General features: G+C 42.1%; 1 protein-coding gene across 1 annotated transcript in view; it reads left to right on the top strand.

The window, feature by feature from the left end:
* The window catches only part of LOC109845237, a 17,621-nt gene continuing 9,791 nt past the window's right edge, over positions 6,395–14,224 (top strand). The window contains exons 1-2 of the mRNA XM_020414457.1: positions 6,395–6,465; positions 13,939–14,026. Coding sequence (XP_020270046.1) covers positions 6,395–6,465; positions 13,939–14,026 — 159 coding nt within the window. The remainder of the gene's footprint in view (positions 6,466–13,938; positions 14,027–14,224) is intronic.

The raw sequence follows: 14,224 nt of genomic DNA on the forward strand, positions 1-14,224 counted from the left end.
ACTGTCTCGCCCCCGCGAGACAGTTTTCACTGTCTCGCACACGAGACAGTTTTCAGATGGTCAAAACTACCTTTGTAACTGCCCTACACGTGGCCACTAACTGTTCAAGAACGTGGGAAACGTCGTGGGCGAGAATCACGTGGATAACTGCCAAAATAACGGAGTTTGAAACGTGGGAAAGCAGTTACATCGAAAACTGCCAGAAATGTAGACAGTATTTTACTGTCTCGCTGGGCGAGACAGCAAATTTACTGTCTCGCTGGGCGAGACAGCAAACACTGTCTCGGCCAGCGAGCAAATCGACGAGACAAGAAACAATGGGAGGCTCCAGAATCAAAGAGCGATAAAGCAGGTACGGAGGAAACAAGAACCTTGCCTATTTAGGAGGATATAAATGCAACTAACTTAGTATTCATAAACAATCCTACCATGATATTATCTAGTAATGCTAATTAAATAAGTTCATATGCAAATAAAACTTAGAGTAAACCATTCTTACCAGTGATAACTTGGTCGTTCGCCTCAGCTTCTACGGCTGACATCATGAACATCTGTCGCTGAGGTTGCTGCCTGTGTGTTTCCTGATAAAGCTGCTGCTGTGGACCCCTCACGGTTCAATCAGAATCTGTGATTTGGGGGATCCACAGGCGTAGCACTGACGAAGCGCCTGCGACACTCCTGCTTGGGGTGTGCCCAGTGTGCCGCAATGAGTACACTTCACTGATGGCTGGCCGTGAGTCTGCACTCCAGGGCGTCTGATAAGGTGACTCTGAGGAACGGCTGACGCTGAGATGCTTGCTGTCTCTGCGGGCCCTGCTGCTGCTGCTCGGAGCGTGGGACGATCGGGCATTCCAGACGTGAGCTGCTGGTGTCCTGCTCTGAATCAAGTGTGAATCTTCTGGTTCCTTCTGCATGCTTTCAATCTCGCGTGCTGCATCCAATACGGCGTCGTGAGTCGCGAGAGCCCTACCAGCCAAAGCCAATCTGATATACTTGTCCAGACCTTTCTGGAACTGGTGCCTTCTGATAGTGGGGTCTGTAACCAAGTGGGGAGCATATCGGCTCAAAGAAGAAAACTCAGCCTCGTACTCGTCGACTGAGCGACCCCCTTGCTTGAGCTCGACAAATCTACGCAGGAGCTCATCTCGGGCCGACTGAGGAAAATACTTCCTATTGAAGCGATCCGTGAACGTTTCCCACAGAATCGGCCTCTCTAGGTGTGTCTTCTCAGCAGCCCACCAGATTCTAGCTGTATCCGTGAGCTGAACATCCATGAGATCTACCCACTCTGCAGGGGGAATACGAGTCACCGTAAGGATAGTCTCCGTGACCTTGAGGAACTCCTCTGCTGCTAAAGGTCCCTCGGCACCAGTAAAGGAAGGAGGCCGCATATATCGAAACTCTCTAACACCAGGCTCCGGGCGAGGTGGATGCTGGTGCTGAGGCTCCTGCTGCAAATGCCCAGCTAAGAATTGCTGGTTCGTTACCAGCCCCTGAATCATCGCTAAAAGCTGCTGCGGATCTGCTTCAGGCATCTGACCGCTACCATTGGATGAGTTACCATTACTACGAGTGCCCACCATAGTTCTGAAGGGAACGAGGATCAAAAGGAAAATTAAGGTTAAAATCAAACAATATATTTGGAAAATAGGAACTAAAACATAGTTATTAAGATAATAATATAAGAACTTAATTGTAGTCTTACGGATGGAAAATGATATGTATTTGAATCGTCCAATACATTCTTACTAGTGGGAACTCGGGACCGGGACCTGCATGGGCCACCACCAAAACCTGTCACGCCCCGCTTCCCAAAACACAGGGAATCGGAACGTGAACAAGCCCGCGACGTATTAGATTGAGAAGAAATATTTCCTATCATTTTTTTTTCTTTTCTTCTCAATCCAATACGCTAAGCGTCAAATATACAAATCTCAATCACAGGTCCCCGATCATAATAGTAAGAATATAAAGACAACCCAGAAGAAGAAATAAACATATCATCAACAGATCATCCCAGACATAAAATATGGGTTCAACATACCCTTATTACAAAACAAGTCTAGGTAGAAATAAAAATATATAGTCCATAATAAAGAAGTACTGCCAAAATACGAAGGTCCAACATTAACTAAAGAAATAAAACGATAACGAGTTCTAATGTTCATCCACTACTACATAAAAGAAAAACACGTCTAGGCTTCAGTTTGTTCTTCCACTCTATCGGGAGGACACTCCGGCTGGGTATACTCCGGCTCGGCTGCATCATCAAACTGAACCTGTTCGTCTCCTAAGTCTGACGCACACCAGAGAAAACAGGTGTACGTCAGGGTGCATGGCACACGGCAAGATCTCACATGTACAGATAAAACGGTCTAGCGACCCATACTATGATAATAGTAATGATGGAATATGATTCTGTAATTCTAGCAATTTAAGTGAACATTTGCTACTATCAGAACGAACAGAGATACTCAAGTCAAATGGTAATCTAATTCCTACGACTAATCCATCCTATAACAAGTCACTGGTCAATTCTCACACAAAGTCATCACTCATATCACCGGATATCTGACTGTTCACAAATCCTCTACGTGTACCCAATACGCCGCTACACTGGATCGGTCAGAGGGCTACACGTAATCCGTTTTCAACCTGGTTCGAACTCAAGTTAAACCCGGGTGAATATCCAATTCACGGACCAAAGTGACTACACTGGCTTCACTTTGACCCAACAAACTAACCCCAAGCTACACTGGATCATGGGGGAGTCTGGAAGATACATCAACAGCTATATCCGATCACATGAACAAGGACTTTCCCATCCCAACTCTTCTCGTTTTTCTAAGTTAATCATAATCTCATTTGAAAACTCGGGTTCACCACCTAAACTCACGCATGTCACTAAGTCTGTTCATGACGCACAAGGCTACTAAATCATGAACTACTAAGGTTCTCAACACGTCAACAGATCATGAATATAGTATGGCATGTTAAACATGATTAAATAGGTTTATAAAGCAGAAATGAGAACTATAATGAACATGAAATGTCTAAGCATGAATAATGCATGAGTGAGCTTCATTATTATCTTACCGCTAGGATGTCCGAACTTCTCATACAAAATATCTGTACTTACGTATTCTCTAATATAATAATACAGTAAAAAGAAAACTAGAAACCGATGTCGTTTTGCACATGAAATGTCCCGCTCTACGGCGATCAGTCATACTATCATAAATAATAATATTCCTTTTTTCAAAAATTATTCTTTAAAACTATTTCTCATTATAACTAATTTAAAATTAAAAAGATTTATATAATATAACATAAAAATTCCTTTCGGCATGAAAAATAATATTCTTCTATTATATAAATTTCCCTAACTAATTTCTTTTCGATAAAAATTCCATAAATTCTAATTTAGCACATAACTGGTCATTTCATGTCCGGAATTCTTAAAAATGTAATTAACAACATTATTAGTCTAATTTTCACGGTGCGCTCGCAATCATCATTCCACGCAGATATTCAAAAATACGTATTAACCACAATAATAATTTAAACATATTCAATCATCATACTAACAACAATATTGCCACAAAATAATTTATTTGTATCTAATCATCATAATAACACGATATTATTCATTATTTAAGAACAAGATGGATGCGAGATCTTGCCTCGAGTTGTGTCGAACAAATCGGCGTTGACGAACGGGACTATGGCTCGCGGATCTGAGTTGGGGCTGACGAGGGTGTCGACACGGGTCTGGACAGCGAAGGGGAGGTTCTGGAGGTGGTGACGAGGATCTGAACAACGACGTCGGCGGTTGAGGAATCTCGGCGAGGCGGCGATGGAGTTCGAGCAATGACGAGGAGCTCACGGCGGGTTTGGGCGGTCGTGGAGGCGCTGGAGGTGAAGAACGAAGAGAGGGAGTCGGGGTTTCAGAGGGAGGCGGCGGCGGTCAGCTCAGGGGTCGACGTCGGAGGCCGGAGCGGCGCTGGGCGAGGGGCTGAAGGAGCAGTGGTGGTGCGACTCTTGGAGGAGGAGCTGGGGGTGAGCGGCTGGAGCGGACGTCGCTGGGGTGCGCTCGTCTCAGGCGGAGCTCGCGGCGGAGCTTGGCTGGCGGGTGGGCTCGAGAAGGAGGTGGAGGAGGTCAAGGGGGCGAGGGTGGTCGCGGCTGTTGCGAACAGGGCGGTCGGAGGCAGGGAAAAGAGGCGGGCGGCTCGTCGGGGCGGAGGCGCTGGATTGTTGAAGGAGAAAAACGAAGGAGAGAGAGAGGGGAGTTGTATTCGTGGGGGTGGTGGTTTCTTGGGTTTTAAAAGAGGAGAGAGAGAGTGATGAATATAATAAGAAGAGAGAGTGAGTGATGGTGATTGAGTGTGAGGGAGAGAAAAAACGACAGATTGAGAGGGTGGTTTCTTGGGTTTTAAAAGAGGAGAGAGAGAGTGATGAATATAATAAGAAGAGAGAGTGAGTGATGGTGATTGAGTGTGAGGGAGAGAAAAAACGACAGATTGAGAGAGATTTGTTGGATTAAAATAAGGAGAGTGAATTATATTGAGAGAGAGTGTCAGAGAGAGAGGTAGATTGAGTGTGGGATTGGAGAGAGAGTAAAAACGGCGGAGAAATTAATGAGGAAGACTGTGCGGGATAGGGTGGTTGGGAGGACGTGGGTTGAGGGCTGGGGGAAAACACGAGGCGGAGGGATTTACGTGAATTGGGGAGAGATATACAGAGTGAACACCGGTGGGAGGAAAAACACAGCGAAAAATACCCCCTTAAATAATTTAAAAAATATCATAAAATTTATTCAAAATAAATATTAAAATTTATGGTCAAAATAATAATAACAATAACAATAACAATGCTGAAAAATTAACTATTTATTTAAAATTTCACCAAAACAATTAAATTTATAATTAGTAAAAATATTAAAATAACATAATACCGTATTTTTAAATCGTAGAAAATTCTAGAGAAATTGGGAAAAATACAAATACTCTTTTAGGAAAATAATATTTAATATTTAAATATCAAAAAATTATTTAAACCCGTATTAGAAATTTACGATCATTATAATTTTTTTTAAGAAATACAAAGAAATCATATTTTAGGTGGAAAACATTTCCTATAATTTCTAGAAATTGAACCAAACACCCCCTAAGAGGACATATTAGAATTCAAATTATAAATTTACAACAAAGCCATCCATTAAAATCTATTATTTATTTGTTTATATTTATTAAGACTTTTTCGCCAAAGAACATTAGCTCATTTGTAAGAGCATCTCCAACCATGCCCTCCAAATTTCACCCTCCAAATGTTTTTTTTAATTTTTTTGTCAAAAAATCCATATAAATTAATAATGTTGGATATAGTTTATATTAATAATTTTATTTTCAATAATTTATTTAGAAAAAAATTATAACATTATAAAGGGGTTGATGAGAGCTTTAAAATGAACTCAATATTAATAATGCAATACAACATATTAAAAAAATAAAATCTGAAATAACAGTGACAAAGCATACATTGGTAGAACAAGAAAGCAAATATTGTAATTTATGCTTGTATTTTCTTATGGGTAAAGTTAAATAGATCATCGTATTTAAATTTTTATGTCTGATACTTATTTATTCAATTTAAAAATTAATAATTTTATAATAATACTAAAATAAAGTAATCTTAGTTTTATTTTAAAGATCTCAATGAGACCTTTCCAAATATATAATAATTTTAAATATTAGATTAATAATTTTTTTAACTATGTTTAGTTGAAATTAAACATCTAATTTAAATTACTAAGAATGATGGCAAAGTGGTAATTTTTAAGAAATTAAATAGTTAAAAGTGGTAAAGTTATAATTAATGAAACATGAATAGTATTTTGGAGAGACTCCAAATTTTCTCTTCACCCTTCAACTTTGGAGGGTCAAATTTGGAGATCTCCAAATTTGGAGAGTGGTTGGAGAGGTTCCACTCTCCAAATTTTGGACGATTTTACCTTTTCCTGGAGGCGTGATATGACCTAAAGAGTATTTCAGTTTTGAACAAAAAATGTGACATCAACTTCTTTATTATTTATTTATTATTGTGTACATTGGATGTTCAAGATTATCAAAATATACTCTTAGCGGCATCACAGTTCAAAAAACACGATATTTTGGGTATTAAAATTTACCCCCCCCCCCAAAAAAAAACACCTGCTGTCCACGGTAAGCCAGCAACTTCAAGGTGATCACCAGACACACAGCTTCCCCAAAACAACTGTCAGTGTGACGACGCATCGGCCCCACGTGCGGATACAGAGACGAGTTCTCTCAGTCCTCCCACGGAGAAATAGGCGAAGGGATGAAGCGGTGCGAGCTGGTGGCAGCGATCTGGACTGATGTCTGCACGCCGCCTCTCCCTATTCTCCGCCGCCGCCGCCGCCTCCACCTCCGGCGACGAGAACTCCCTGTAAGCCCCCTCCCCCTGTTTCCATTTACAGCGACGACGATAAAGGCCAATCGCAAAACCCTAGTTCTTTCTATAGATTGGTTCACTGTGTAGAAACCCTAGATCCTTTCAATTTTACGTGTTTGATGAATAATTGTTGCGATCTCAATTATGTCCCTGTGCGTTATTGATCTTGAAACTGTGAATACCTATGAAGTTGATAGCCATGTTTTACGGTCAGAACATTAGATAATTAAGAAATGCTTGTCCAGAGAGTAAGTGTACTTGTGAAAATAATTGCCCCTGATATGTAAACTGTTGATGTCAGAATTTAGGTTGTAGGATATAGGGCTGATTTTAAAGCGCTTAGGGTCCCTTAATCTCCTTTGATGGCTGTTTCCCTGATAGGAGGAGAATCCTACACATACGTAACATGTTAAGAGGACCGGAGTTGGGTTCTCCAATAGTTCCTCCAACGATTAAGTTAGTTATAATCTGAAGGGGAGAAAGGAACTGATATAGTTCTCTTAGTTTGCAGAAATTATGTACCTTTGGAGAATAAATGATGTGCCTGTTTATACTGAATTGACAAGGGCATTTACTAATTTTGATTGCGGTTTAGCCAGCTGATACCTTTACAGGTGTCGATATTGGGGGTCCGAGTCACCCTTGTGATGAGTGCGATAGTGACAGGGTTCAAGGTGTGTTGACGTGATCCGATGAGTCGTTTGGACTTCGGCGGTGGTGCAATGATGACTCCGTGCATTTAATGTTATGGTGTTTGGATGTCGTTGAGAGTTCGAGAAAGACCGCATTTTGTCTCGGCTAGACTTTCAGAAGGGGTTGAGTGAATATGTCTTTTGACTCGGCCTGTTGAATGATAACGCCTCTCGAGTTGGCCTTCATGAGACTCGGGTTGGGGTGATGTTTGGTTAGTCAAAACACGTGTCCCTTGCTGAAGTAAGATTTATACTTGGTGAATTCTACTACCCAACACTGGCCCCTTTCACTCGAACTCGGGTCGTCGGGTTCGAGTGAAATCAAATTGTTGTCTGTTGGAATTTCAAGACGCATTTATGAGAGGTCACTGATGAGTCACTATTGATGCGACGTTCTGGCATCAAAGGAGATCGTGGATTAGTTGAAGGGGGGGTGTCGTTTCGATTTTTGAACGGTCGCTTTGAATTTCGGGTGTCCTTTCAGCCGTCCTTTGATATCTGAGTCGGCCGTTTAGAACTCGCTACATGTTCACCTCTTTGCCTTATATACATTTGATCCTCTAAGGGATTAGTTTACTTCTTCCAAAATCCTACAAATTTTTGGCGTTGTTTGGGCGATTTTCGATCATCTTCAAGCTTCCTCTGACGAACTTTTTTGCGAAGAGATGGTATCTTCCGCTTTCGCAGTGCCCGTTAGCAATGAAGCTTGGATTGAGCTGCTTTGAAAGTTTCATTCGAAGTTGCTTCCGGCGATGCTAGAAGCCTACCACGACAAATTTGACATTCCTCAGTCGTTTACCTTGACGGCGCCAACGAAGGATCAGCCTGTGTATGATCATAGTGGGAATGTGACTCCAGTGTACATCAAGCATTTAGAGTATGGCATGCATTTTTCGCTGCACTCTTTTCTTTGTCGTGTCTTTAAGGCCCTAGGGGTCTCGCCGTCGCAGATCAAGTCGAACTCCATAGCTATGTTCATCAAGTTCCTTGTGATTTGCCATCGAGTGGAGGTGGAGCTGACTCTTGGGATTCTCGACCACTTGGTCAGTGTTAAGACCAGCAAACTTGATGGGCACTACTATTTCTAGTTCTTGGGCTACTCCAAGTTCGTCACAAATGCTCTTGACTCGAACAAAGATTGGATCAGTTCGTTTGGGTTTTTGGAGCCGATGCAATATTGGCTTGTTCGGCCTGGTCTGAGATCAAGAAGGACGTTCTAAAGGCGAGTCTAGTCTCAAATGTGGAGAAGCGCTGGCTTGGTATGATCCGAGCTTATGCTGGGTCCTGACGTAGTGAGAATCTTTTTGACAACTCGGTGTTGCGAGTTGTCGGCATTTTCCCTACCACTCCAACTGAGGAGGATAATGTTTGTGATGTGGTTCTGGCGTTGCAGGTGGAGGACCCCGAGATGGCCTAGGCGAGTTCTTCCGCAAGGCCCCAGAAACCCCTCCGATCTGATCTGGCTTCAGAGGATGCCGGGATGATCTGGCTTCAGAGGATGCCGGGAGGATCAAAGTCAATGTGGTCGAGATTGCGGCTCGGCTTTGGCTGGTTCGGGTCTTCTGACCTATTGTTTCAGTGCCCTGAAAGGTTTGAGAAGAAAGCAAAAAACTAAGTAAGAGTCGAGCGGTTCAATACCCCTCCTGGGAGTGTCCGTGGTCCTCAAAAAAAGCCTGCCTGGCACATTCGCGAGCAAGCCACCCTTCTTGGCACAAAGGAGGGAGCAAACGACATCGATTAGCGGAATAAGGTTCCCTGCTTCCCACTTGACTGGAGAAGCCATGTCTCGACCAAAGGACGAGGCTGCTACTATTTTAACCCAGGAATTTCGTAGGTTATCCCATCAGAGGGAGTCGAGGTGGGCGACGAGTCTCCGGTTTAGGGTGTCAGGGGATGTGAGCCGGTTGTGATCAAGCCCGAAGGGGCCACGGTGTAGGCTGAGAAAGGGGCAATCTCTACCGTACCTGTCAAGACTGCTCATCGTCCTGGAAAGGAATCAGCTTGGAGAGGCCCTAGCTGCTCAGAGGGTAACCGAGGGCCCTCTAACTGAGACAGGTCAAGAAAGAGGACTTTGAGTGGCTCTTCCCTTACCGCATTGATGAGCTTTTCAAAGCTAGGTGGGAGGAGCTTAGGAATATGTTGATAGGGTCGATTGAAGCTCGACCCTGGTATGATAAGGAGCCATCAGAGGAGACCGATTTGTCGTCGGGCGGTGACTCGACAAAAAGGGGTCGGTTCTGGAGTCCAGGGCCACCTAGTCTAGAGTGTTGGAGCAATTCTTGAATCTGCATGATGAGAAGCTGCTTGTTGAGATGCTAGACTTTGGTTTGCAGCAAACACTCAAGAGCTATTTGATAAAGGGGCCCTCGTGGGACATGAGCTGTATGTCCTATTCATGTAAGCGTGAGTGCTTTATTTTAAGCTCTGAGAGGAGATGGAGGCTCAACGGGCCGCTCGGGAGGCAGCTAACCTAAGGGCGGCAACATAGGAGAATGAGCTCGTAGTGCTAAAGAAGGGCCAGGGCCGACTAGAGCGAGAAGTGGAGATGCAGGATGATAAGATGAAGGGTCTACTCACCTCTTGCAGGCAATGGTCAACCCAGTTGACCGAGGCTCGATGAACAGGCTAGCAGCTTCAGGAGGATTGCGACCGCCTTCATGGACGTGTTAGATTCCTAGAAAAGGAGGTTGAGATCGAGGCCCGAGAGTGGAACGATGCCTATGAGCGGGTTTGTCACGCTTGTGTGAACGCTTAGGAGATGGAAATTCGGCTAAAAAAGGAGGTGGCCACTCAAAATAAGCTAAGACATGGGGCCATTCGGGTAGCTCTGGAGGCCAAGCGACAACGCGAGTCGTCCCTCTCCATGATACAGGCGTTGTAGGGTAGCCTCGAGCATTTGGAGTCTAATGCTTATCGACATGGTTTTAAATATCGACGCCGAGTTATTGGATTCGGGAGCTTTCTGTTAGGATAAGTAGGATTTTTAATTGGTTATCGTTTTTTGAGGTTTATCGGTGAGTTATTGACGATAAAGACAGCCGATAAGTAGGCTCTAGATATCGGCTTTATCGGCCGATAAGTAGGATTTGAGAGCTTTTACTTTCTTTTAAATTTGCTCCTTGAATGTTTACAAATTATGAGCTATTTGTTGCTTTTGCAACTTGGTTGATTGGTGATTAGCTAATGTTTGTTTATGGATATTGATAATGGCTCATAACTACTAAATATCAACTTAGTAAGTTAGTTTATGAATCTCATGATTAAACACTAATTATGTAGATGTGTAGATGGTTCTTCATTTTTGATGTTATCTTATTATTTGCTTGTTTATTATTCCATTTTGACTAACATTATATTTTTTTAAGCTTATGTTTATTATTTGCTAGTATATTACTCCGATAAATATTACTTATCCCCGATATAGCCCCGATTTCTGCTATCTGATAAGGATTTTGACCGTTCAATAAATCCCCGATAACCGACATTTAAAACCTTGCTTATCGATTTGAGGTTGTTGAGAATCATCGCAATGACACTCTTAGGAAAGTAGAGGTGGCCCTGGCTTGCAAGGTTGGGTTCGACTATCTGCAGATGTAACTTCCAATCGAGCTCAAATCTTGTCAAGAGCAGTTTCACTACTCGAATGGCTGACTACCTCAACGCTCTCAGGGAAATCGAGAGGAGAGGAGGTGGACTGTGCTAGAGTGTGAGAACGAAGATGAGGATGGTGAGGATCGAGAGATAGGTGAAGGCTCGGCCCACGATAGCTGGGTAAGCTAGCCTGAGGAAGAAGATGATCAAGTGGCTTCGTCCGAGCCTTAGCCACCTTTTTTACCTGTACCGGCTCCTTCAGCTCCTGCTTCCTTGGTCTCTGGCTCGGCTCCATCCTTTGATCCTGATCCAGTTCCGGGTTCATCTCCACTCCGAGTTCGGCTTTAGATCCGGGCTCGGCCCCTTAAGAGCTTTGTTGTTTTTGTAATATACTTTCATATTGTAAATTACTTTCTTGCATATTAAATGTTTGTGATTTGTTACGATCAAGTAGTAATGTGCGTTCAAGCCTTATATGCATTCCGAGTGGAGACCAAGGGCTTTGGTTCATAAGAACGACACCAAGCTTTTAGAATCGATGACTACCGAGTCGTAGACGACTTGGCTTCATGCATTGGTTTTCTCCGAAAGGATTCCACGACCTTTGGTCGCCTTGGATATATTCATGAAAATGACACCAAGGTCTTAGAGTTAATGACGACCGAGTTGGAGACGATTGAGCTTCATGCCTTAGTTTTACTCCAAAAAGATACAAATGTCTTTGGTTGACTTGGGTTTATTCATGAAAATGACACCAAGGTCTTAGAGTTGATGATGACTGAGTTAGAGATGACTCAGCTTCATGCCTTGATTTTACTTTAAAAGGATACCAAGGTTTTTGGTTGCCTTGGGTTTATTCATAAGAACGACACCAAGGTCGTAGAGCCTTCATTGCCGAGCCGATGAAGATCGAGTGGTAAGAGCTGTATACATGTTGGTACACAATGCAAAATATTTTTTAATTAGAGAAGGGTCTTTATAGTTTAATTACATCTTGTGGAGATATTCTCCGAAATGTTTTAAGTTTTATGACAACCCCACCGTTTTCTAAGCTTTGCTCTTCATTTAACTTTTGGTGGAGTTTCTTGACAGTCATAGTATTTAAGTGGCGGTGACAGCTTCTAATTTTGAGTTTCGAAGACGGGATTGACCATTCTCTCAAAAGAGATAAAGAGGCCCTACAGTGAGTGCCAAACTGTTAATGCCAGATTTTAGATTGTAGGGTTTATTGCTGATTTTAAAGAGCTTAGGGTCCCTTAGTCTTCTTTGATGGCTGATTTCTTGATATGAGAAGAGTCCTGCACATATACAACACATTAGAGGACCAGAATTAGGTTCATTGGTGGTCCCTTTAACAATCAAGTTAGTTATGATCTGAAGGGGAGAAAGGAACTGAAATAGTTCTCTTAGTGTGCATAAATTGCGTACTTTCGGGCAATAAATGATGTGCCTATTTATACTAAACCGAGAAGGACATTTACGTAATTTTTGCTGAGTCCATGCAGTCAGCTGATACCTTTATAGGTGTTGGCATTAGGGGTCCGAGTCACTCTTGTGATGGGTGCGATAGTGACAGAGGGTTCAAGGTGCTGACGTGATCCGATAAGTCATTGAGACTTTGGCGGTGGTGCAATGATGACTCCGTACATTTAATGTTATAGTGAATGGCCGTCGTTGAGAGTCTGAGAAAGGCCACATTTCGTCTCGGCTTGGCTTTCGAAAGGGATCGAGTGAAGATGTCTTTTTAACTTGGCCTGCTGAATGATGACATCTCTCGAGTTGGCCTTCATGAGACCCGGGTTAGGTCGATGTCTAGTCAATCAAAACACGTGTCACTTACTGGAGTGAGATTTATACTTGATGAATTCTGCTACCCAACAAAATGTTGAATTGAATGACTGGCTATCCAATAGAAACCTAGATGGAAAATTAGTGAGTCTGTTGAAAATTATTGGTGATGTCAACTAGGTATAAAATGAGAGAAAAATTTAGATGGTCTAGACATGAGCATTGTAAGACTAGGGAGTGCACTTGTTATGTTTGAGGTAGCTTGACAGAGATTTAAATGGACGCTATTTGAGGCAGTAGAGAGGGCTGGGGATATGTTGATTTTTACATGGAAATGTTACATAGCAGAGCTGAACTGAAAAGCCTGATTGATGTAGACATGGAGCTGCTAGAGGTTCTCTATTGAGGTGGAAAAACAAATAATATGATAGTACATGGAGATCTAAGAGTAGAAAGAACATGCATCGAGATAGTTAAAAAGAACATGATGCTTGCTAATTTATCCATGATCAGAAAGAACATAGATTATGATAGTCAAAACGAATAACACAATTGCTTATTTAACCTATGATACGCAGGGCATTTTTCCAACCAGAAATTAGCATGTATGACCGTGCTGGACAGGACAACATGCTTATTTGCGTCCAATACTTAAAAAATACGTAAACCTCTATCTACTTCAATAAGATGAAGTATGTACGACTTATGCCATTCTTTTGAGGGGAAAAGAACTGTGTGTGAATCATTTTACTATTTAGTTTATTGTATATGTCTATGACAACCCCCTATACAGATGTGAGGTTTGCCTGTAAGGTATACATACATCTAATAGCGCACAAATATCACTTGTTCCCTCGTGTCTTGATATAGGAGGGTTTCTATGTCACACACCACGTGTCCGTACTGGGATATGACTCTCATACTCGTATTTCGGTCTATAAATCATAGCACTTACTGAAGGAGATATGGCCTTTAACTGTGCTGAATATAGAAAATGATTCATGTAGCTAGACCCATATAAGATGGAGGCTTTGTTGTCTTCATTCTTGTTGTCATTTTGTTGCATGGAGATTGAGGGAAAAGGGGAAACCTATTGGCTATTAACATTTAACAGTCCTAGCTAGTCAGTCCACTTCTCAGAAAAGGGACTGTTCTCAATGTCTATTTAGAAGTTGTCACACTATATTAGCACACATGTAAGACATTTCTTTGCCATATCTTATATAGCGACACGAATGACTTGCCCTAGCTGTTTATATTTATGTATGGAAGTCTCTTTTATTTAGTTCTAATTTTATTTGTTCAGCCCCTTGATTCATAGTGGAGAGAGAAATGTTCATACTTCATAATTATTTGTACTTTAATGATTGTAAGTTATGTTCTTTTCATGTTGTAGGTTTGTTGATCTATTGCAGGAGGCCCCATTATCTGTGCGTCAGCAGCACACAAGCATCTTTGGGAGCGTCTTTTACTGTTTCCTACTGGCAAGTACACATGTTTGTTCATGTTGCTTTTTATTTAACATCCATGTTATGGAAATCTAAATTTTTATTCATGCTTTCAAATCATGGTGCTGAAAATTTGATACTTGTTTTCTATTTTTTTCAAAATTATCTGGAATATATTATCCCTGCGGTGCTTCCACGTCCCCATGACATGCTTGTTTTCCATCCCATTCTCGT

Source organism: Asparagus officinalis, chromosome 6 (assembly GCF_001876935.1).
Source record: "Asparagus officinalis chromosome 6, Aspof.V1, whole genome shotgun sequence".
NCBI classification, from domain to species: Eukaryota; Viridiplantae; Streptophyta; class Magnoliopsida; order Asparagales; family Asparagaceae; genus Asparagus; species Asparagus officinalis.